This window comes from Ochotona princeps, chromosome 2 (assembly GCF_030435755.1).
Source record: "Ochotona princeps isolate mOchPri1 chromosome 2, mOchPri1.hap1, whole genome shotgun sequence".
Classification (NCBI taxonomy): Eukaryota; Metazoa; Chordata; class Mammalia; order Lagomorpha; family Ochotonidae; genus Ochotona; species Ochotona princeps.
Window position 1 is genome coordinate 78,121,882 of NC_080833.1, and position 25,393 is coordinate 78,147,274.

General features: G+C 46.2%; 1 protein-coding gene across 1 annotated transcript in view; it reads left to right on the top strand.

The window, feature by feature from the left end:
• The window catches only part of EPHX4 (epoxide hydrolase 4), a 46,613-nt gene continuing 21,220 nt past the window's right edge, over window positions 1-25,393 (top strand). Inside the window, exons 1-3 of the mRNA XM_058659147.1 lie at window positions 1-642; window positions 3,092-3,177; window positions 22,293-22,450. Coding sequence (XP_058515130.1) covers window positions 412-642; window positions 3,092-3,177; window positions 22,293-22,450 — 475 coding nt within the window. The 5' untranslated portion in view covers window positions 1-411. The remainder of the gene's footprint in view (window positions 643-3,091; window positions 3,178-22,292; window positions 22,451-25,393) is intronic.

Genomic DNA, 25,393 nt, shown 5'->3' on the forward strand with positions numbered 1-25,393 from the left:
TAGCCAGGAGATGAAAGATTTGAACACTATAGTGCCGCTTCCCTGGGCCGGTCTGACAAAGTCTTCTCCCTTAGTTTTCCAGCCATTTTTTTCAAAAGGGGATGCCTCCCCTCACCCTTATCCGGGGAGGAAGGGTCACGGCCTGCACCCGGGCCTTGTCCCGGGCCGCCCCTGAGGCCGGGGTGAGGCGAGAAGGATCCCCTCCGGCGGCGCTCGGGGGCGGGGGCGGCAGCCCGGGGCGCGCCGCGGACGAGCTGGAGGCCCCGGCGTGACTGGGGACGCAGCCCCGGCGCCGTCGCCAGGGCCGGGGGAGGCGCGCGCCGAGCCGGCGACGGCGGGCGGGCCCTGACGCGCCGCGGCGCGCGCTCTCTCCGGCTGCTGAGAAAGGGCCGCGGGCCCCGCCGCCGCCCGATGGCGGGGCTGCAGGACTGTCTGACCCGCCTGATGGTCGCGATCCGGTCCCTGCTCTTCTGGTCCCTCGTCTATTGCTACTGCGGGCTCTGCGCCGCCGTCCACCTGCTCAAACTTTTGTGGAGCATCGGCACGGGACCTGCGCAGACCTTCCGGCGGGTCGCCCGTGAGCACCCTCCGGCGTGTTTGAACGACCCCTCTTTGGGAACCCACTGCTACGTGCGGATCAAGGTGAAGGCCGGTGCGGGCCTGGCGGGGACGGGAGGGAACATGACGGCCGTGAGAGTGGAGGGCGCCGGGCTGCCCGTTTCGTGGCGTCCGGCTCGGCGTCTCTTGGTGTCCCCGGCTCCAGGGCGTGCTGTGGGCACCGGGAAGACGCCAAAACGGGCGGCTTGAGGGGCGAGGTGTGGCGGCAGAGAGGTAATGTGTGAGGCAGAGAGGGAGAGGGAGCGATGGAGCAAGAGAGCTGACGAGGTGTCTCGGCTGTTTTCTGCATGTGGAGTTTCTCTAGCAGTGTCCCCTTATGTCGCTGTCCGTCCCTCCAAACCTCTGCCACAACAGCCCCGCGTAATTCTGCTCCCTCTGCTTCCCCTGCCAAGGGGCGATGCGCCTGTCACCTCTTTGCCCTCTGGAGCTCCAAGCAGCTTTGGGAAATTGTCCCTGGTGGCGCCCTGCTATCTCAGGAGGCAGTCCTCGCCCAAATGTTAGACAAGAGTACAGCGCATTAAGTCTCTGGAATCCAGGAGTTTCTTCTGCCCACAGCCGCCCTGGGCAGTATGTGAAACAATAAATGGTGTGTATTTGTGGGAAGGGGAACAGATGGGTGAAGTGGGGGACCAAAGAAATGGCTTACAGCATAAATGTCACCTGTGCCTGCGGGTTTTTAATTGTCCATGCCCACCCCAGCCCTTCTGCACAGCCCACGGATATTCTATTTCCTGAGGCTCCAGGTGGTGAAAGAGTCACCATCATACATTCCACGGGCTGACTCAGAAGCACTTCGTATTGGCCAGGGGCGGGGGTTTTACCACGTCCTGAATTCCTCTTCGGAATTATACTGCCCAGTGACTGGAGTTCAGAAGGGCAAGAGGAACTTAACTTCTTTGTTGCTCTGATTCAGCCTGGAGTTAACATGAGAACTGCGCTAGCTAGTATTTGAAAATATGAAAAAGCAAGTTAGCACAGTGAATGGCACACGAATCAGTGCAATGAAGCATCTGTTCATTAAATCCATACAAGTGGCCACAGCATTTTGAGCCTTCAAGATTCACCACCCAAAAGAAAAGTTGCTCAACTTCCAGAAAGGCATTCTGCAGTTGGATTTGCTAACTCTATCCATCTGAAGTGGAGAAAGTAGTACAACAAGCCTCCCAGGAGAAGGTGTCTGGCCTGGAACCGTGCCTGCATCCCACACATTGTGCCAGTGTTCAGTTTTCCTGGCTCCAGCTTCCCACCAGTGTAGCTCCTGGGAGGCAGTGACAATGGCTCAACTCGTTGGGATTCCTGCCACTCTTGTGGGGGAGCTCAATTCTGTTCCTAGCTCCTGACTTTGGCCTTAGCCATTGTGAGTAGCTGGAAGGTCTTTTGGTGTGCCTGTCTCTGTTTCTTAAATTAGAAGAAGAATCCTCTGGAATTGCTCCTAGCCCCTTTCAGGTGCCTCTATAGGCCTGAAGAGCTTCCCTAGAGACACAGAACCCAGGGGTGGGAAGAACCTTATCCTGGGGATCTTGTCCCCAGCCAGCTGCTCGTCATCCTGGAGACCCGTGTGCACATCTTTGGAGCTGACCAACTAGCTCTGGAGCATGGAGCAGTCAGTCAGGTGACCTCTAAGGTTGGTTGCTTGGTTGTCTAAGGTCAGTCTGTGCTCAGCTTTTATTCATGGTTTTGCTGTTGGCTTTCTTTCTCTCTCCCTTTCTCTCTCTCTCCCTCCGTTCCTTTCTCTTGTCTTTCTCTCTCTCTCTCTCTCTCGCTCTCTCTTCCTCCCTCCCTCTTTCCTTCCTTCCTTTTTTCCCCTTATCTCTGCTGTTTCTCCATTTTGTTTTTGTGTGCTCAGACCATGCTCATTCATTAATTTTCATCTTCCGTGGGCTGTCTTGGCCTCGCTGCTGTGTAGAGGGACATCTCGAGCACTCAAGGCCTTCTGCTGTTGAAAATGCACACTAACATGACGTGAGAACCAGGCGCAAGGGGAACAGTGCATGCAACACTCAAAATAATAACGTGGGAAGGAGAGACCTAAAAATAAGGGAAGGAGGTGTGATTTATGTAACCGATGGCGCAGCTTTTGACGGGCAAGCTGAGAAAAGTACATGACTGGGAGGTAAACTTGGCAGGATTATAAATCCATAGTCATTTACATGTACTGCAGAATTTGAATGGGGTGAAAAGTGACACATCAGTGAGATGGAAGTTACAGGCGGTGACATTGGTTTGGAAGCTTGTGATGCATGAACTGACCAAAAGAAGGAGGGATGCGTCAATGATGGGGATGTTGGCAATGACTTTCGAATGACTCTGTGTATAAACTGTTGATTTTCGTCTTTCTGAAAATTAATGACATTTATTTCTCAGCATTGAAAATAATGCAGATGAGTATTTTAAACTGTAGTAAATGTACTAAAAATGCTATGGTGACAATCAGCGTAAAACATCACTAGAACTTCGCATCCTCCATTTTCAGGATTCTGGACTGCGATTTCACTATGTAGCTGCTGGAGAAAGAGGCAAGCCCCTGATGCTGCTGCTTCATGGATTTCCAGAATTCTGGTAAACTTTCAGCAAGCTTTAGCCTTGCATTCAAAGGTGTTGGCTTATTGTCTTAGTGCTTCTGTAACAGAATGTCGCAGACCAACCTGTGAAGAACAGAAATCGCTTTGCTCCTGTTCAGGGTACTGGGAAGTTTGAGATCAAGGCAATGTCACCTGCAGAGAGCTTCTTGTTTCTTGCAGAAGGTGGGGCAAAGAGGCCGAAAGGGCCTGGAGCTGATAGGGGAGTGCACAATTCATATGTCCTGCCACTTCTTAAAAATCTCACCTATTAATACGGTTACAGTAACATTGAAATTCCCACTTCAGCTTTGGAGGAGACAGATGTTCAGACCATAGCAGTTACCACAGTGTCACTTTATTACAGTGAATGGGCAGGCCGTGCTGGCATTCCCAAATGTCCCTTCATCTCAGCAGTGGTTTTCCTGCGGCTAGGGAAACTACATGCTGCCATCCTAAATTTGTACATTTTTGAGGATTAAAAGAGGTATTAAAAGAGTGTCTCAGATTTATGAAATAGTTACAAAATGGTTTTGGAGGGTTTTTTTTTATTTATTTATTTTCTGCAATACCCACTGTGGACAGAATGTGACAGTGACTGGGAAAAGGAGATTTTACACAAATCAAAGGCTTGGACTGTTTGTTACCAGGACACATTTGGTGAGGCTTGGAGTGGGAAGAAGGCAGAAAAAGTAGCTTCCTCGAGCTGAAAAGTGAACTATTTCCCAGGTACATAACAGAATGCATGAGGAGTTAAAGACCTAAATATTTCACGTTACAGAATAAAATCTAAAGACAAAAATACATAGTTGTTACTTTTTAAAAATTCATTTATTTTTATGGAAAAGGCAGATTTACAGAGAGGAGAGACAGAGAGAAAGATGTGTCTGCTGGTTCATTCTCCATGTGGCCGCAATGGCTAGAACTTAGCAGATCTGAAGCCAAGAGCCAGGAGTTTCTTCGGGGTCTCTCATGCGGGTGCCCAGTCCCAAGGCTTTTTTCTTAAAATAATTTCTTTTATTATTATTATTATTATTACTATATTTTTGACAATCTTTACATAGTTAATTAGGGTAAAAAGGTTCAAAGGCTACAGGAACGTTTGTAAGACTATTATTTCCATATTGTTTCCTTAGTGTATCTGAGGTAGAGGGGGATATTAACGGAGAAGCCCCACCAAGTCTCCCACCCACCCCAAGTCCCGAAGGTGGGGCATGCTCTGAGATACTTGCTCAAGTGGTTTTGATAGCTCACCAGTTATGAATCGCTGCCAGTCTCGCCACTCCAAGCACGATGAGGTCATTGAAGAATCCACTGATTGACATAGCCCATCATAGAGTCTCCATTTGCCCAGTATTTCACTGCCAACATATAGCATAGGTGGTTGATTGACTTGTTCTTTCTTTTGTCTTTTCTTGGTTAGGGTTCTGAGTCTGGCAGTTCGATTGGGGAGATCCCCAAAGAGACTTTGTCTGAGGTGTTCCCAGACCAGATTCTTTTTTTTTTTTTTTTAATTTTATTTTGACAATCTTGACATAATTAGGGTAAAAAGGTTCAAGTTCTACAGGAAGATGGGCAAGACAATTAGTTCCAGATTGTTTCCTTAATAAACCTGATGTAAAAGCAGATTTTAAAGAAGCCCCGTCCAGACTTCCACCCACCTCAGGTTCCAGATGTGTGGCACGCTCCGAGGGTCTTGCCCAAGTGGTTCCGATAATTCAACAGTTCTTCATTGCTGCCCCTCTCGTCACTCCAAACACATTGCAGTTGCTGGAGAGTCCCCTTGTCGACACAGTCCAACACAGCATCTCCGGTTGCCCAGTTTTTCCATTACCAACATATAGCTGAGGTGGCTGGTTGACTTGTTCCGTCCTGTCGTTTGATGGTTAACATTCCGAGTCTGAAAGTTCGATTGCGGGGATTCCCAATGGAACTCTGAGGTATTCCCAGACCAGGTTCTTGTATGTGCTGGCAAGTGTAGGGCCCGCCACAGTCCATCACCCCAATCATCTGGTGGTTGCAGTCGCTGGGTTGGTGCTGCTTCCATCCCTGTCCTTCTCTGGAACCAATGGGTGTTTGCGGTCCAGCCTGGTTCTGCCCAGCGCATACTTGGCCCTCACACAAACCAGTGGGAGTTGCAGCCTAGTCAGAGCGACCCACAATAACCCCAGGACCACCCCCTACCCTGGTTTGCCTGTTTGTGTGGCATACTAATCCAGTCTGACCCACCTTCCCTTCTGCTCTCTCAGATGTCAATGGGTTTTTAACCTTGTTCCATCTAACCAGCTCAACTATCCAGCCTTCACAGAGTTGTTGGGTGTCTGTCTAGCCACCCAGCCCCTGTCCTAGTTTTCATGCCCTCCCATGGGGAGTGGCAACCCAAGAAGGAGGAGCCTACTATTTCCCTCTCAGGCCATTCCCACTCCCAGATTATGCACTCTCCAGGTGGTTCTGTGGTTTAACTTGACTGAGCTAGCCCCCAGTGCCGGCCTCTGCTGCGGCCAAGCCCCAAAAATCCTCACCCACTCTATTTGTGGAATTCACCAGTAGGAATAATCAGCCCAGCCTGATTTTTCCGTGACCTGGTCCGCATGGGCACACCCGTGCAGTAGCCCTGCCCAGTCTGGTCTACCACCATCCCGGTTCCCGCTCACCAGTGGGAGTTGCTGTTCAGCAAGGGAACCACTCCTTATTCCCCTGCCGGTTCTACCCCCTCCCTTCCTCGTTGTCGCATGTGCTAGCTGGGTGCTCCGGTCACATCTGGCTCAGGCAATCTCACCTTGGAATTCCGTGTTGTGAACTGCTTATTGTCGCGACCGAACCTGGCTAAACCCACACTCTATTCCGGTGCTGACCAGATTCTTGTATGCACTAGCAAGTACAGGGCCCAGCACAATCCATCGTCCCAATCAGTTGGTGGTTGCAATTGCTGGGTTGGTTCTGTTTCCAGCCCTGTCTTCCACTGGAACCAATGAGTGTTGCAGTCCAGCCTGTTCTGCCCAGCACATACTCAGCCCTCACATAAACCAGTGGGAGCTGCAGCCCAGTCAGAGCAACCCACAATAACCCCCACCAGGCCCGCCCACTACCCTGGTTTGCCAATATGAATAGCAGACTAGTCCAGTCTGTCCCACATCCCATTTGGCTTTCGTACATGTCGATGGGTATTGAAGCCTAGTTCCATCTAACCAGCTCAACTATCCAGCCCACACAGATGTTGTTGGGTGCCTCTCTGTCTAGCCACCCAGCCCCTGTCCTGATTTTTGTGCCCTCCAGTGGGGGTGGTAACCCAAGAGGGAGGAGCCCACTATTTCCCTTCTAGGAGACTCCCACTCCCAGATTATGCACTTTTCAGGCGGTTCTGTGGTTTAAAACTTGACAGAATTAGCCCCCAGTGCCAGCTTCTGCCATCTGATGCTGCGGCTAAGCCCAACCAACCCTCACCCACTCTAATTTTGTTTGCACCAGTAGGAATAATCCACCCAGCCTGCCCTTTCCCTGATCTAGTTCACATGAGGCCCACAGGTGTTGTAGTCCTGCCCAGTCTGGTCTGCCCCCATCCCAACTCATGCTCTCCAGTGGGAGTAGCTGTTCAGCAGGGGAGCACCCCTTCCCAGATTCCCCCTGCCGGCTCCACCCCCTCCCTTGCTGGTTCTCTTGTGTGCTGGTTGGGCACTGTGGTTATGATTACAACTGGTACAGGTAATCTCACCTTGGCATTCTGTATTGTGCACTGGTTTTTGTTGCGACCGAACCTGGCTCGACCCACACTCTGTTCTGGTGCTCGGATTTGTCAGTGGATGACGTGGACTGATTCAGCCTGGTCTGCCCCCGACCCTTGCCAAATGTATGCCAGTGGGAAACTTTCCATGGCCTGTTCTGGGCTGTTTCCTTTCATACTTCTTGCGCTTACCTGCAGGGTCTGTGTCCTGCCAGAGGAGTTTCCCAGGCTCCTCCATCAGAACCTCTCTCAATGTCACATTTCATGCATACCAGGTGATTCATGAGCCAGCCCTACTCAATTCACCTCCTGTCCTAGCAGGAACAGTGACAGTGGCCTTTCCTGACTGGCCTTCAACCCAATCTGGTTCTTACTGTTGGATGTTTCAGCCCAGCCACGGCTCGTCCATACCCACATAAGGCTCTCACATGGTTCAGCAGTGGTTGAGACCTAGCCTAGTCCATCCCACAGCTACCCTGGTCCTCCAGGACACCAGATGGTGTTGGAGTCTGGCCCAGCTTGTTGCATCCAGTCCCAGTCCACACTTGTGCCAAGGGAGACTACAACTGTTTCCTGATCAGAACGCAGCCCCCATTCCAGCCCTGTGCCTCTTGGTGGGAACCTCAACCCAGTTAGGGTATCCGCTTAGCTCCCCAACCGGGTCTGTTCCCAGCCATTGACTGTGCGCATGCCAGTGGTTGCTGTGACTCAGCTTGGCACAGCCCCTCACCTGTCCCGGCCTCTGCCTTGGATGCTGTAGCTTAGCGTCCCTGGCTCATGCAGACCTGTAGGTGCAAGAGCCTAGCTCGGCATGACCTGTGTTCCATCCTGGTTTCTAGATTTGCTTGTGGGCTTAGGTTTGCTCAGTCCTGCCCAGTCCACCCCATTCCATTGCCAACTCACACATTAGCCCGCTGTTGGAGCTACTTGCCCAGCTTGTCTGACCCCTAGGTCTGGACTATGTGTTCACCAGCGGGAGCTATGACTTGCCAGGGGAGTTTCTCAAGTTCCTCCACTTGACCCACTCCCAGTTATCATACATGCCAGTGTGCTCAGTGGGTTTTAGGCCAGTGCCCGGCGCAGTCTGGCCTTCCATTTGGCCTTGTATGAACTGGTGAAAGTTGCAGCCCGGCCCACCCCACACCCTATTCAGGATGCACATTCAGGTGCTGCTGCCTTGACCAGTCCAGACTGTTGTGGGTTCCGTTACCCGTGAGTGATGGCAGGCTCCTTGGTCATACCTAGCTTAATCCATCACCACCTCAACTCTTGAGCTAACCAGTGGAGCTAGTTTTTCCACAGGGTTTTTCCCACACATCCCCCACAGAATCGACCCCTGGATATGGTTTTCTCGTGTGCTAGTTGATGTCATGTCCCTGCCTAATGTGACCTGTCCCCTGATCCATCATCATATCAGGTAATAGGATATGATCCTGCTGGACAAGCCCCGAGCCTTAGCTTTTGCATGGACTGGTGTTCAGTGGTCAGCACTGTTTGGTGATTACAAGTTCTACACAGGATTTTAAGGAGTTTTGTATATCAGTCTTATCCACAAAGATCATCTGGTCCCTCTCCTCCAACCTACCAGGTCTCATTTCCCTTACTTGCCTTCAAAGGAAAAGTTACTCTGTCGTTGGGAATCTTTAGGACTGATTCCCATCCCAGAAGCACAATGGGTTCAAATTAGAACTAACTAAGCTGCAATTAAAAGAACTAAAATCCCAGAGCTGGTAGCCAGGAGGCCAGCAGGCAGAGCCTGGTGCCAAATGGCTCACTGGCCACCTGGGGACAGCTCTCCGCATGTACGCAGTGGCTGGAATCAGGGATCCAAGCATGGAGACGCCCCAGCCTGGCACCCACCAGCAGCCAGCAGGAGTCCCAAGGCTTTGAGCCATCCTGTGCTGCTTTTCCAGGCCACAAGCAGGGAACTGGATGGAAAGTGGAGCAGCTGGGACATGAACCAGTGTCCATATGGTATCCTGGAGTTTGCAAGATGAGGATTTAGCCACTGAGTTATCATACTGGACCCAAAAAAATAAATCTTACAAAAAAAAAAAAAAAAGAAAGAAAGAAAAAGGATGCCTTTGAGATGGTAAGAGGCCGGTCTTGTGACAGACTGAGTTAATCTTGCATCTGCAATGCCAGCATCCTCTGTTGGCACCGGTTCACGTCCCAGGTATTCCACTTTCAATTCACTTCTCTGCTAATTGGAAAAAACGGCAGAAGTTGGCCCACATGTTTGGGCCCCTGTATTCACTTGGGAAGCTCAGATGAAGCTCTTGGGTTCTAGCTGGGACAGCCCTGGCCACTGCAGCCATCTGAGAAGTAGTTCATCAGATGGAAGAAGTGTGTCTTCCCAGACAGAGAAAGAAAGAAAGAGATTCCATCCACTGGTTTACCCTTCAACTGCCTATGACAGCCAAGACCAAAGTCAGAAGCAAGGGAACTCAATCCAAGTCTCCGTTATGAGTGATAGGAGCCCAGCTATTTGAGCCATTACTGCTGCTTCCCTGATGGTAGATCAGTAGGAAGCTGGAGTTGACAAGATCAGGACTTGAACTTGGGACTCCAATAAGGGTTGTGGGCATCCAAGCAACCATCTTCACTGTTAAGCAAAACACCCACTCCAGAAAACTATTGTTTTCCAGTGCTGAGCTATGATTTTGAGATGGCTCATTATTTTTTTTCTAAGATTTATTTTTGTTACAAAGTCAGATATACAGAGAGGAGGAGAGACAGAGAGGAAGATCTTCCGTCCGATGATTCACTCCCCAAGTGAGCCGCAACGGGCCGATGCACGCCGATTCGAAGCCAGGAGCCAGGAACCTCTTCCAGGTCTTCCAGGTCTCCCACGCGGGTGCAGTGTCCCAAATCCTTGGGCCGTCCTCGACTGCTTTCCCAGGCCACAAGCAGGGAGCTGGATGGGAAGTGGAGCTGCCGGGACTAGAACCGGCACCCATATGGGATCCCGGAGCGTTTAAGGCGAGGACTTTAGCCGTTAGGCCACGCCGCTGGGCCCGAGATGGCTCATTATTTAAGTGGATGAAATCAAGAAATGGATGAAGTAAACATCCCTTCAGTTGACCAAAAGGTAGAACCAGGAGCTTCCTCTGGGTCTGCAGCTGTGTTTAGGGCCCCAAGAACATGGCCATCCTCCTCTGCTTTCCCAGCTGCTCTGGCATTGGTAGGGAGCTAGAGTGCAAGTGGAGTAATTAGTAGTTGAATCGGTGCCCAAATGGGATGCTGGCAATACAGACGATCTGTCAAAGCAATTTTTATTTACATTATAAATGTAAATGTTATTCCTCTGGGAATAAATTTTACCAAGATATATAAACTTATAAGTTTGCTTGTAGATCAGTAGGTCAGAAGTATTTGATATAGTGGAAACAAAATAATCAAAAATAGCAATGTGTGTGAGTTCTTTTTCAATAGAAAGCACCAAATAAGTTTGACATTTTTCCTGTGTTTATCATTATTGCCTGAGAATAGATGCTGAAAAATTGTGACATTGAATGTGTACTGTTAGATGTTACACAGAAATAATAAAATCTTGGGTCTTTTCTCCTAAAATATACAGGAAATGTTCATCAAATACACATCTATGACATCTTTAGTTATATTAGCCCCAAAAAAGGCTGTTTGTCAAGGGGTGATTTTATTTTCATCTCTCCCTCCTGCTCAATTTGCATCTCTTTTAAAAATATTTTGAGCTGACCCAGGCAATTTCTTTGAGTGACCTTCCTCACCAGCTGTATAGTATGCATGCATCATCACTCACAGGCTAAGGCCAGCAAGGGCTCCTCCTGCACACCCAGCCAGAGGAGAGCACATTTTGCATCTGAAAGTGGTTCACCTGCTGAAACTGTGAGTCTTCCATGTTAAGAATAATAACTAGGAAAGGTTTTATTTTTCTTCTTTTCAGAGTTTCCTCTACCCTTCGCTAAAGCTGCTAGAGGAGGAGAAAAATGTGGATGAAAATAGTATTGTTTATTTATGTATAGTCTTTTAAGGGGTTACTGTTTTGCAGTAGATTTTATTCCTGAATCAAGGGAGGAGGATGTTTTGTTTTATTTATGTAAGTAGCATGCCCATCAGTTCATTACTGGGGATTGCTCTTTGAATAAAAACGTCTATTTATTTGAGAGTCAGAAGTGGGGGAGGGTGGAGAGAAAAAGAGAGAGCTTGAGAGAGCAAGAGAAATAGCTACAGAGAGAAAGAGAGGCATAGAATGAATGAGCACTTCCGTCTGCTCAAATGCCTGCAACTCCTGGGCCTGAGCCAGGCCAGAGCCAGGAACCCAGAATTCCACCCAGGTTTTCTGTGTGTGCCTCAGGCCCCCTACCTGAATCATATCTGTTGTTCGCCTTGGGTGCCTGTTACCAGGAAACTGGAATCCAATGGAGCAGTGACTCCAACCCAGGCACTCTGGTAGGGAATACAAGTGTCTCGTGTGGCATCTTAACCATGAGTCTAAATGCCTGTGGGGTGATTTTTCTTTTTCTTTTTTTCCCCCAAGATTTATTTGTTTTTATTAGAAAGGCAGATTTACAGAGAGGAGGAGGGGCAAAGAAAGAGCTTCTGTCTGCTGGTTCACTCACCAAGTGGCTGCACAGGGTCAAAACTAAGCTGATCCAAAGCCAGGAGGCAGGAGCTTCTTCCAGGCCTCCCACGTGGGGTTGGGGTCCCAACGCTTTGGGCCATCCTCCACTGCTTTCCCAGGCCACAGGCAGGGAGCTGGATGGAAAGTGGAGCAAACAGGACACAAACCAGTGCCTGTATGAGATACCAGTGTGTACAGGGTGAGGATTTAACCGCTGAGTCGTCACACTGGGCTGAGGATGATTTTTTTTTTTTCAGCTTATGGCTAAAGTATAAACCAAATGCATTTAATTGTGAGTTGTGGGGTGAAGGCACTTAAAAAGTATTCTTTTCCAATTTATTACATTATTACAATTCTGTTTTCCTATTTTGAATTGTTTAGGACACTATTTGGCTGTATTCCTTGTTAGCGACAGTAGATAATTTGTAGCTAAGGTGATTTAGGGTATTCACAAAATAGTGAAATATGAAGATATCATATTTGTATGATTCTTAATACAATTTTAAATGTAAAAGTTTGTGGGATAGTGCACATTATTTTGAGTCAAATTTATGCCTGAAGACCTCTGATTAAATGAATTCTAAACAAATACACTAATACATGACATATTAGAACAATGCACAGTTTAATAAAAAGTGAAGATAATTCCCTCCAATAGACTTTGAGAATTTTAATTGTCTCAAAAACCACTGAGTAGATATCACCTCACCACTACCAAAAAGGCTATTATCTAAAAGACAGAAAGCAACAATGCTGAAGAGGATAGGGAGAAAGAACATTTTCATGTTGCTGCTGGGAACATATATTAGGGCAGGCACTGTGGGAAAGAGTATGCAGGTTTCTTTTAAAAAAAAAAAAAAACAGCAATCCCACTACTGGGTATATATCCAAAAGACAGGAATACAATCTGTCAAAGAGATACTTGTTCCATCATGTTTATAGTTAACACTGTTCACAACAGCCAACATATGAAATCGACCAAGGTGTGCCCCATCAGATGAATGAATAAAAAATGATGTGTGTGTGTATTATACAGCTGTAAGAATAATTTTTTTGTTTGCATTGAAGCGGTTGAAACTGGAAAGCATCATGTTAAGTGAAATAAACCAGAGATAGAAAGACAAATACTGCACATTCTTCATTATATGTGGGGGCTAAAATTTAAAAAGGAAAAAAAGGGGGGGGGCAAAAAACTTTTTTAAAAAAGACTACATGCATCAGTTTTGCTGCGAAGACCACCTTTTGTAAATAAATAAATAAATAAATAAAAGGAAGGAAGGAAGGAACGGAGAAAGGAGAGCTGGGCTTCACTTGCAAAGATATAAAAAATCAAGTCAGAACTTTAAAGCCAATGAAAAAGCATTCAATCATACCCATGTACGTTGAAAGATGAACATCTTTAAAGAAACACATTGATTTACTTGTTTATTAAAATACAGAGACATTAATACAATTACTGTAGTCTACTCAAAAAGCTGTTTGTTAATAATTTTAAACATGTCTTAGTTGATCTTGTTTTGCTGGATTTTTGTATCTCATGAATTTCTGGTAATGAATCAAAGATTCTTAACCCATTTATAACTCGACGTATGTGTGTGACACCCTTCTGTGCATGCACGTGAGGAGGTTGGCCTTGTGCACTATTTATTCACACCACAGAACCCCTCCATTAGGATTTATAATCTTACATCACTGTGTCCGCTTGCCTGTTGTGTTCTGAGAGTATTCTCAGACCATGATCTTCTACTTGGTTTGCATCAGATAATTTTGCAGTGTTTCCATGAACAGATGCACGCACAGATGCTTTTTTAAATGCATATTTTGAGTTCCATAACATAATGAATCATTCTGGAAAAGTACATGTCTCTTCGTCATTAGCTATCCAAAATGGCTTTACTTGCTTCAAGAGGAAAACCTCATGGTTTCTGCACTGCATCCAAGTCACGGTTTCTTGGTCAAGTACAAAGGGAATGTATGGTGCAGCAAAGCTTGCAGGACTTGGTGGCAGCACCATGGGCATTGAAGAGGCCAGTGCTGGTGCTTGTGGTTGTTAAATGTTTTTCTTTCTTTCTTCTTTCTTCCTTTCTCTTTCATTCATTCTTTCTTTCTCTTTCGCCCTTCCTTTCTTTCTCTTTCTTCTTTCTTTACTCCCTTTCTCTTTCTCTCTTTTTTTTCATTTTTTATTATATTTTTGACAATCTTTATACAGTTAATTAGGGTAAAGAGGTTAAAGGGCTATAGGAACGTTTGTAAGACTATTATTTCCATACTGTTTCCTTAGTGTATCTGAAGTAAAGGGGGATATTGAGGGAGAAGCCCCACCCAGTCTCCCACCCACCCCAGGTCCCGAAGGTGGGGCATGCTCTGAGATACTTGCTCAGGTGGTTTTGATAGTACAACAGTTATGAATCGCTGCCAGTCTCGCCACTCCAAGCATGATGAGGTCGTTGAAGAATCCACTGATTGACATAGTCCTTCTTAGAGTCTCTCTTTGCCCAGTATTTCACTGCCAACATATAGCATAGGTGGTTGATTGACTTCTTCTTTCTTCTGTCTTTTCTTGGCTAGGGTTCTGAGTCTGGCAGTTCGATTGGGGAGATCCCCAAAGAAACTTTGTCTGAGGTGTTCCCAGACCAGATTCTTGTATGCACTAGCAAGTACAGGGCCCAGCACAATCCATCGTCCCAATCAGCTGGTGGTTGCAATTGCTGGGTTGGTTCTGTTTCCAGCCCTGTCTTCCACTGGAACCAATGGGTGTTGCAGTCCAGTCTGGTTCTGCCCAGCACATACTCAGCCCTCATATAAACCAGTGGGAGCTGCAGCCCAGTCAGAGCAACCCACAATAACCCCCACCAGGCCCGCCCCCTACCCTGGTTTGCCAGTATGAATAGCAGACTAGTCCAGTCTGTCCCACATCCCATTTGGCTTTCGTACATGTCGATGGGTATTGAAGCTTAGTTCCATCTAACCAGCTCAACTATCCAGCCCACACAGATGTTGTTGGGTGCCTCTCTGTCTAGCCACCCAGCCCCTGTCCTGATTTTTGTGCCCTCCAGTGGGGGTGGTAACCCAAGAGGGAGGAGCCCACTATTTCCCTTCTAGGAGACTCCCACTCCCAGATTATGCACTTTTCAGGTGGTTCTGTGTTTTAAAACTTGACAGAATTAGCCCCCAGTGCCAGCTTCTGCCATCTGATGCTGCAGCTAAGCCCAACCAACCCTCACCCACTCTAATTTTGTTTGCACCAGTAGGAATAATCCACCCAGCCTGCCCTTTCCCTGATCTAGTTCACATGAGGCCCACAGGTGTTGTAGTCCTGCCCAGTCTGGTCTGCCCCCATCCCAACTCATGCTCTCCAGTGGGAGTAGCTGTTCAGCAGGGGAGCACCCCTTCCCAGATTCCCCCTGCCGGCTCCACCCCCTCCCTTGCTGGTTCTCTTGTGTGCTGGTTGGGCACTGTGGTTATGATCACAACTGGTACAGGTAATCTCACCTTGGCATTCTGTATTGTGCACTGGTTTTTGTCGCGACCGAACCTGGCTCGACCCACACTCTGTTCTGGTGCTCGGATTTGTCAGTGGATGACGTGGACTGATTCAGCCTGGTCTGCCCCCGACCCTTGCCAAATGTATGCCAGTGGGAAACTTTCCATGGCCTGTTCTGGGCTGTTTCTTTTCATGCTTCTTGCGCTTACCTGCAGGGTCTGTGTCCTGCCAGAGGAGTTTCCCAGGCTCCTCCATCAGAACCTCTCTCAATGTCACATTTCATGCATACCAGGTGATCCATGAGCCAGCCCTACTCAATTCACCTCCTGTCCTAGCAGGAACAGTGACAGTGGCCTTTCCTGACTGGCCTTCAACCCAATCTGGTTCTTACTGTTGGGTGTTTCAGCCCAGCCACGGCTCGTCCATACCCACATAAGGCTCTCACATGGTTCAGCAGTGGTTGAGACCTAGCCTAGTCCATCCCACAGCTACCCTGGTCCTCCAGGACACCAGATGGTGTTGGAGTCTGGCCCAGCTTGTTGCATCCAGTCCCAGTCCACACTTGTGCCAAGGGAGACTACAACTGTTTCCTGATCAGAACACAGCCCCCATTCCAGCCCTGTGCCTCTTGGTGGGAACCTCAACCCAGTTAGGGTATCCGTTTAGCTCCCCAACCGGGTCTGTTCCCAGCCATAGACTGTGCGCATGCCAGTGGTTGCTGTGACTCAGCTTGGCACAGCCCCTCACCTGTCCCGGCCTCTGCCTTGGATGCTGTGGCTTAGCGTCCCTGGCTCATGCAGACCTGTAGGTGCAAGAGCCTAGCTCGGCATGACCTGTGTTCCATCCTGGTTTCTAGATTTGCTTGTGGGCTTAGGTTTGCTCAGTCCTGCCCAGTCCACCCCATTCCATTGCCAACTCACACATTAGCCCGCTGTTGGAGTTACTTGCCCAGCTTGTCTGACCCCTAGGTCTGGACTATGTGTTCACCAGCGGGAGCTATGACTTGCCAGGGGAGTTTCCCAAGTTCCTCCACTTGACCCACTCCCAGACCCAGTTCTCATACATGCCAGTGTGCTCAGTGGGTTTTAGGCCAGTGCCCGGCGCAGTCTGGCCTTCCATTTGGCCTTGTATGAACTGGTGAAAGTTGCAGCCCGGCCCACCCCACACCCTATTCAGGATGCACATTCAGGTGCTGCTGCCTTGACCAGTCCAGACTGTTGTGGGTTCCGTTACCCGTGAGTGATGGCAGGCTCCTTGGTCACACCTAGCTTAATCCATCACCACTTCAACTCTTGAGCTAACCAGTGGAGCTAGTTTTTCCACAGGGTTTTTCCCACACATCCCCCACAGAATCGACCCCTGGATATGGTTTTCTCGTGTGCTAGTTGATGTCATGTCCCTGCCTAATGTGACCTGTCCCCTGATCCATCATCATATCAGGTAATAGGATATGATCCTGCTGGACAAGCCCCGAGCCTTAGCTTTTGCATGGACTGGTGTTCAGTGGTCAGCATTGTTCAGTAATTGCAAGTTCTTCAGAGGAACAGCTACTGTCATTGGGAATCCTTATGGTTGATTCCCATCCCAGAAGCACTGTTGGTTCAACCTGGAGCTACCTAAGCAGCGATTCAAAGAACCATAACCCAAGAGCTCCCCAGCCAGGTGGCCAGCAGACGGAGCCTGGTGCCAAATGACACACAGGCTGCCCTGGGGACAGTTCACCATGTGCACACGCTGGCAGGCGTCTGTGATCCAGGCATGAGACGCCTATCCTTAGACCCACCATCAGCGGAGAGGCTGCAGAAAGTTTAAACCCCAGGCCCAAGGTGGCGCCCTTCCCTAATCCCATCCACTACTGAATGAGAGTGGTGGGTTGGCCCCGGCCCGGGCCTGCCTAGCCCAGTTCCGGAGACTTTCCCCTCAGTGTACTTAACCCCAAAGGAGCAGCCCCCGGAGCCCAGGCAGGCCTGGGACAACTCATCAGGTACACGTGCTGGCTGGCGTCTTGGATCCAGGCATGAGATGCCCCGTCCGGATCAATCGATCCATCTTCCTTTCTCTCTCTCTCTCTCTCTCTCTCTCTCTCTCTCTCTCTCTGTGTCTCTCTCTCTCTCTTTTTCTTTCTTTCTCTCTCTCTTTCTTCAAAATCAGACTTAGGCTGGTCCAGGAGCCTGCAACTCCATACAAGTGTTACACCTGGATGGCAGGACCCTAAATTCTTGGGTCATCTTCTGTTTGTTTTCTTTGACGTATTAGTAGATAGTCAGATAGGAAATGTAACAGACAAGATTCAAACCAGTGTTCATGTGGTATGCTGGCATTGCGATCAGTTGCTCAGACCCAGTCCAATATTGCTATGAACATTCTAGGTTGTACTTGTGGTCCAGAATCTTCTCCACAGAAGACCTTTCTCTTGAACAGCTGAAGTGTATCTACGATGGCTGTTCCATTACATTCTTTCAGTGATAATCTTATGTGGTTTTTTTTTTACTTTTGTATTGTTATTATAATTTTTTGATACAGTCCCATAGAAAGTTGGATTTCCCTTAACATCCCCAAGTTCTCCCCCGTATACACACACACTGAGTTCCTCTATATTATTAATCTAGTACAATTCTCCATAAACAGTTATATGTCCATCACTGTGGACATGGACAATAGCAAAGAGTAGAGCATCCTGATGTCAAGATATAGGTAACAATTTCATTGAGAGTCCAGCTTTGATCTGGAAGTAGACATGCATACTGTGTTGTATCCTCACATCTGGATATGATAGTCTCCATTACACAGTTACTGTACATCCCCGTAAACAAAAAGCCACAAAACAAAATCAACAACAGGAAGAAAAGAAATTAAAAATGAAATTAAATAACATGCTACTGAATGACTGTTGTGTCATTGAAGAAATGAAAAAGAAAATCTTCTTGAAGAAAATAATGCTACTATATGATCTATGAGTCAGTGATGAGTTTAATGAGGAAGAAAGTGTTTTGAAGAGATGAAACTAAATTAAGAAAGATCAAAATCCATGAGGTATAGTTGCCACTGTTGTTTGTTGGTGAGATATGTCTCTTCTAGGCAACAAATAGATGGGTTTTGTTTTTTAATCCAGTCTACTAATCTATGACGTTTGATTGAGCTTAAGCCAATTACTTTCAGGTTTAATATGAATGGGTGGTAGTTTGGTCCTGTCATTTCAACAATGGGTTGTTCATTGATTTAGTCTTCTGTTGTCCTTTTACTGGGATGTTTGCATTTGCTTTTGGTTTTGTTTGGTGCTATTCCTCTTCTCATCAAGAGAACATCTTGAAGTGTCCTTTGTAGGTCAGGTTAGGAAGAGTCAAATTCTTTTAACTTTTCTTTACTGTGGAAGAATTTTATTTAATTTCAAAATAAAGGAAAACTGCTGGGTATATTATCCTGGGCGTATAATTTTTTTCTTTTAGAGTCTGGAATATGTCACTTTATTCTTTTTTGGCCTGTAGAGTTTCCTGTGAGAGGTCTCCTGTGAGTTTAACTGGCATTTCTTTATATGTCATTTGATTTTTTTTTTCACGTGCACATTTCAGGATCTTTTCCTTATGTTCGATTGAAGAGAACTCAATTATCATGTGTCCTGGTGAAGATCACTTTTGATCAAGCCTGTTAGAAGTTCTGTGCCCCTCCTGGATGTTGTTTCCCAATTCTTTCTCTAGAGTAGGGAAATTTTCCCTTATTATTTCATTGAATACACCTTTAATCAAGCTTCTCTTTCTGCAGCTTTTGGGACTCCCATAACTCTTACCTTAGGCCTGTTAATAGTGTCTTTCAGTTCTTGAATACTTTTTTGAGTTTGACTCAGCTCTGCTTCCAGCTTTCTGTTTGTTTCCTACTGGTGACAGGAAATCTCTTCCAATCCTGAGATTGTTTCTTCTGCTTGCTTCATTCTATTTTGGAGACTCTCCACTGTACTTTTAAGTTGCTCCACTGTATTCTTAATTTCTGATGTATCAGTTTTCATTTGATTCATTTCCTGTGTGACATATTCCTTAAATTTCTTGAAGTCCTGTATTACGTGCTTCTCATTGTTGATAAAAAAAACTTTATAACAAGTGTTTTGAATTCTGTGTCCCCCATTTTCTTGATGTTTTCTTTAGTTAACTCTGAGGTTGGCATAGGGTTTTGCTCCTTTGCAGGGAAGACTTCAGTAATAGTCTTTGTACCTCTGTCCCTTTTGCTCTTGGTCATTGTACTTCTGATTATCAGATTCTTCTCCTTGGGGCAGACTTCTAAGCTGTGTCACCCACAGGTCTACAGGTCGATTTTACTTATTGTAGTTGGTACACGGCTCTTTGTTTATAATCACTTGTGCTTTTCATTCTAGTGAGTTTCTGGCTACTCTTGTGGTAGGGTTCCACTAGATGCCCTGCATACCATGCCTCATGGTTCACTACTCGCCACCTCCTGTGATCCCGTGCTGAGGCTGCACCATTGCCTATACATCCTTTCCCCCACTTCCGATTGGAGCAGGTCCCAGGATTAGGGAGACAACAGGTATCCTATATAGCTAGGTTGTTGATGGTGCTGATCTTGCTGGAACCTGCTGGATGTTAGGTCTGGGTGCCACACGGACCTATTTTGACTTGTATGATGCCACAGTCGGTATTATTTTCTCTGTGGGACCAGTGCAATCCACTGAACTCAGTGAGTTCTCTCTCAGCTCAGCACATGCTCAGCTCGCTGTTGTCCCTTCAGTCTTAAAGCCTTTGCCACACTGTACAAAATAGCGCCTGATGTGCCACTGCTAGAGTTCTTGATCTGCTGGCTGTCAGGTCTGAGGGCTACCCAGACCTGTCTTGGGTGGAACCTGTAGAATACCACGTTGTTGCAGTTCACCGAGCCAGAAATGAGTTCACTTCCAGCTCAGTGCATGTGCAGTCCTGCCCCATAGCCCTTGCCTCCTTAAACAAAATGATGCCTAATTCACTCTAGGAGGTGGACTGGGCTGTGAAATCCACCCTGTTCCCACACTGCCTGCCTCGGATCTGCTGCTCTGTCTCTGCTTCTGGTCAAATCAAATATGAGCAGTTCTTTGTCTGGGTTCACCTCCCAAGCTCCTGGTGAATATCTCTTCCCACCTTGTTATTGGTGGAGTTCTGGCTGCCAGTGGAGTTCAAATCACCGCCCGCTGAATGCCACTGGAGTATCAGTCACAGCAACACCACACCATTGTGTCCACTGCTTTCCTGTGTCTGTCAGTTTCCAGGTATCCCTCTGCTGTTGTTCTGTCTTCTCCTATTTCCTGAAATGTGCCCTCTCTGCTTCACACTGGCTAATGTTTCTCCATCTGTTTAGACGTGTCCTTACCCTATTCGCAATCTTGATCTTCCAGTCTTAGGATTTTTACCTCTCATCCATAAATTAGCTGTTTTACTACTAAAGACACTAAGTTGTATTTGACAATGATATAGAGAGTCAAAAACTGCTTTTGATAGAAATAAGTTTCCAAGTACTTTTTTTTTTTTTTTTTTAGAATTGAATGGTTCTACGGTACCTAAGTGCCTTATTTATACCACCAAAGTCTTGGGCTGCATAGACAGGGTGTCTTGGTGAAACTCTCAAGGTCATCTCTCTAACTTTTTTTTTTAAACTATAATGTGTTCATTCTGTCTGGAAATTCAGGTTACAAAGTAACTCACTTTTATAGTGTGGATTCCCTGATGACTGTCAACATATTTAAGAAAAGCTTAGAAAATTGACTTCTGGAGTACATCTATATGAATTTTAGTACGTAATGCTTGTCATGTCACTAAATACTGGCCCTTTGTTACACCCCCCTAAAGCTGGTTTAAAAAAAAAAAAGAAGAAGATAGGAATAGGCTCAGCACAATTGGCTAATCCTCACCTTGTAAATGCTAGAATCCCATAGGGTACCGGTTTGTTCCTAACTGCTCCATTTCCCATCCAGCTTCCTGCCTGTGGCCTGGGAAAGCAGTTGAGGACAGCCCAAAGCCTTGGGACCTGGAAGAAGTTCCTGACTGCTCGCTACTGATCAGCTCAGCTACAGCCATTTTGGTCACTTGGGGAGTGAACTAGTGGATGGAAGGTCTTTCTGTCTGTTTCTCTCTGTAGATCGGCATTTCCAATATACAAATCTTTTTTAAAAAGAAAGGACAAGACAAGGAGGCAATGTTGTGGCATAGCAAAGTTAAGTCATGTCTTGTAACACCAGTATCCTATATTGGGATGCCAGTTTGAGTCCAGTCTGTCCTACTTCTGATCCAGCTCTCTGCTAATGGGCCTGGGAAACCAGCAGAGGTAGTTCAAGTGCTTGGACCCCTGCCACCCATGTGGGAGACCTGGGTGGAACTCCATATGCCTAATGTTAGCCTGGAGCAGCCCTGGCATTGCAAACATTTGGGGAATGAACCAGTGGACAGAAGATTCTCTATTTCTCAGGCTTTCAAATTTAGTAATTAATGGTTAATTAATAAAACATTCAAAGAAAAAAAGGTAAGACAGAGGTGGGTATTTGGCTAAGTGATTGAGACACCTGTATTCCACATCAAAGTCTTTGGGTTTGGTACTGTCTTCAGCGCCTAACTCCAGCTTCCTGCTGATGCACTGCTGGGAGGCAGTGGCAATGGTTCAGATCATGGGTTTCCATCACCTGTGTGGGAGACTTGGACTGTTTCCAAGCTGTGACTTTTCCCCTAGTTGTCACATTCATTTGACAAATGAACCAGTGGATGATGACAGCCATCTGTTGATTCCTCTGCTTCTCAAATACATTTTTAATTTTTTTTGAAGTTTTAAAAATGATTATTTTAAATGCAGAATGGCAGAAGTGACAGAGATTGTCCCTCGTCTAGGTCACTGGCCAGATACCCACAACGTCCAGGATGGGGCAAGGAGGAAGCCAGGAGCCCAGAAGTCCATCTAGACCTCGCCTGTGCTTGGCAGGAGCCCAAGCACTGGGCCCTAAGCCGCTGCCTCCTAGGCTGTGTTATGGAAAGCAGAGAGCCAGGATTCAAACCAGCCCTCTGATAGGGAAGGTGGGCATAGCAAGTGGTGGCCTAGCCTGGTGTACTTCAGTACTCATCCCCGATAGATAAGCTTTTTAAAAAGAATGTTTCCAACACGAAGAAATGATGCATTTTTTTAAAAAGGAACAATTTTAAAAAGAATGCCATGCTTTTTCTCGAATAGGTCTCTTTAACCTGCTGACAGGCGACTACCTAACATTTCTAAATAAGCTGTTGTGATTTCTGTATTGTTATTCTTCATTTTCACCATATGGTGTTTTTATTGTTTCTGTTTTTCCTGCAGGTATTCTTGGCGTCACCAATTGAGGGAGTTTAAAAGTGAATATCGAGTTGTGGCTTTGGACTTGCGAGGCTACGGAGAGACAGATGCTCCTAGTCATCAAGAGAGTTATAAATTAGACTGTCTCATTACTGACATAAAGGATATTTTAGATTCCTTAGGTAGGTTAGTGAGTTTTTTTTTTAACCACATTAATTCTTTTGAAGGAACTGATGTTCAGCAAGCTGAATGGATGGCTTTTATCAGAGATAGACTGAATTTTTCATCTGGCGGAACTTTGTCTGAATCCTGTCATCAGGACATAAGCTGAGTTATTTGTACAGCAGATTTAAAATAATGTGTCTGGAGTGACTCTTTAGCCCACCAGCCATGAATGACTTTGGCTTTTAAACATAGACCTAATATATGCCATTTGTTGATTTTCAGAATTACTGAACATTTGACTTTTTTTTTAAGGGAATAAACAATTCACCGAGGGACCAGTGCTATAGCATGGCAAGTTAAGCCTTCGTCTATAGCACTGGCATCCTGTATAGGCACCAGTTCACATTTGACTTTTGTATGCAAAAACTTCATTCCTTCAGGCTCCATCCCAGAATACTCATTTTAAATTGTTCTCAGTTGCAGAAGCACTTACATCTTCTCTGTTGTATCCATCAGCTAGTGTCACAATGATTCTGTATAACAAACTGCCCCAAACTTGGTGACATACACTGCAACTGTTTATGAGTCTATGCATGGACCTGTGGGTCACTTATAGGCTCTTTCCCTCCATGTCTTTGCCTCAAGTTTAGGTCTCTGGCTGGGATGGCCTCTCGGTTCCTGTGAATCAGAGGCCAAGCTAAAGGAGCATAGCTATGGAGGCACCGGGAGCTCTTTTGCTGCTAACTGAGGGGGTGAGAGGAGAGTCCCACTGCACAAGCTGCTATTAGCAGCCCATTGCAAGTCTTACGGTATAGTCCAAAATTAGCCAGCATGAGACCAGAGCAAAGCACGTGGGGAAGTCTTTACATCAGAGCAGTAGCAGAGTGTACTCACTCTATGACAGTAGTGGAAGGGGGAGCAAATATTTTATTAGCAATAATCTGATTCACAACCTGTTTGACTAGAATGCAGCTGCTACCATCAGTGTATTAATGGGATCAATATAGTGAGAAATACCATGAAATTAAAAGGCCTTGTCATATAATCTAGTAAGAGCATAGATTAAGTCAATAATTTTTTAAAAGATTTATTTATTTATTTAAAAAATCTTAGTCACAGAGAGATAAATGGAGTGATCTTTTATTCACTGGTTCAATCAAAAAATGGCTACAGTGGGCACTGGGAGGTCAGGCCAAAGCCAGGAGCCAGGGGCTTCATCCAGGCCACCCAGGTAGGCAGCAGAGGCCCAAATACTTGGTCCATCTTCCACTGCTTTTGCCAGGTTGTTAGCGGGGAGATGGATCAGAAGTGGAGCAGCCAGGATGCAAACTAGTGCTAGTATGGGATGCCAACATCAGAGGCAGTGGCTTTATCTACTATGCCACAGTGCCAGCCCCCAGGCCAGTACTTCTACAGGAGAAAAGAAAATGGATAGAGTTTGGAGGTGTCAGCATGCCGGTTTGACACTTAGTGGTGTTTTAGTAAAACAGACTCGGACACTTAACTTTGAACAGCTAGCTGTGTTTCATTCAGAGCTTGTGATAATGTAGTCCAACATGGCCTAAACTTATCAAAACTTTTTCTAGAAAAGTCATAGTATAAACAAGCTGTGTGTGTGTGTGTGTGTGTGTAGTGGTGGTGGATAATACTTATTTGAAAATTTATTTTTAAGTACCACAGAAATTCACTCTAAATAAATCTTACCCATACATACGAAGTAGATCCTGAGGAAATCTCTAGTAATTCTAATTCCTAATTGAAATTACCTTGGTAAATAGTTTAAATAAAGCTTATATTCATCACTATATTATAATTAAGACATTTTTACTAATTCCATTTGATGTCATAGTTCCAAGTTAGTGATTTTTTTAAAAAGATATACTTATTTACTTGAAAAACAGAATTATAGAGAAAGAGGAAGAGACAGAGAGATCTTCCATCTGCTGGTTTATTCCCTAAATGACTGTAAGCCCTGGCCAAACCTGAAACTCCATCTTGGTCTCCCACATGGGTGCAGGGACACAAGTACTTGGTCCATTTTCCACTGCTTTCCTGGGTACACTAGCTGGGAGCTGGATCAGAAGTGGAACAGCCAACACTTAAATTGGTGTGCAAGTGGGTGCCAGCCTTGCACTTGCTGTGCCACAATGCCAGCCTCCACATTAGTGATGTCTTAGTGTGTTGAGCTTCAACATTGGATTTGTAAAATTAGTGAGAAACATAGACACTTCTTGGAGGTTTTCAAGGGACATTTATAACTTAGAGTGGCAATTTATCAGAAAATAATCTAAATGATCTTCCTGATGACCTAATTATATGCAGTCCTTGTCATGGTTTCTCAAAGAGGAGCTGGCACAGTTGCCTAGCAGGCCAATCTTCTGTCTTGCCGGTTTCAGTTTGTGTCCCAGCTGCTCCACTTCCATCCAGCTCCCTGCTAATGTCCTGGAAAGTGGTGGGAGGTGACTCAGATCCTTGCACCCCATGTGAGAGACCTGGAAGGAGCTCCTGGCTACTTGCTTTGGACTAGTGCAACTCTGGCCATTATGACCATTTGGAGAGTGATCCAGAGGATGAAAATCTCACTCTGTATCTTCCTCTCTGTAACTCTAACTTTCCAAGTAAAATAAGTAAAAATGTAAAAAAAAAACCCACAATAAAAGACTTCTGGGAGAGACTGTGACTCGGTAGTGCTACTGTGGGAGCAGGTATTTAACCTAGCAGCTAAGATGCCTATGTCACTCATCAGCAGTTCCACTATGGAGCCTGGGCAACTACATTTTCTAAAATGCTGTCAAATAGTTAAGATGCATTGACAAGTTTGAGAACCACTGGATGCAATATGTCTTTAAATTGCACATAGTTTATGGTGTATACGAGAGCTCTTCAAAAAGTTAATGAAAAATGTGAATTATGAAAAAACTATGCATGAGTCTCAAAATATTTTTGCACCAAAATAAACC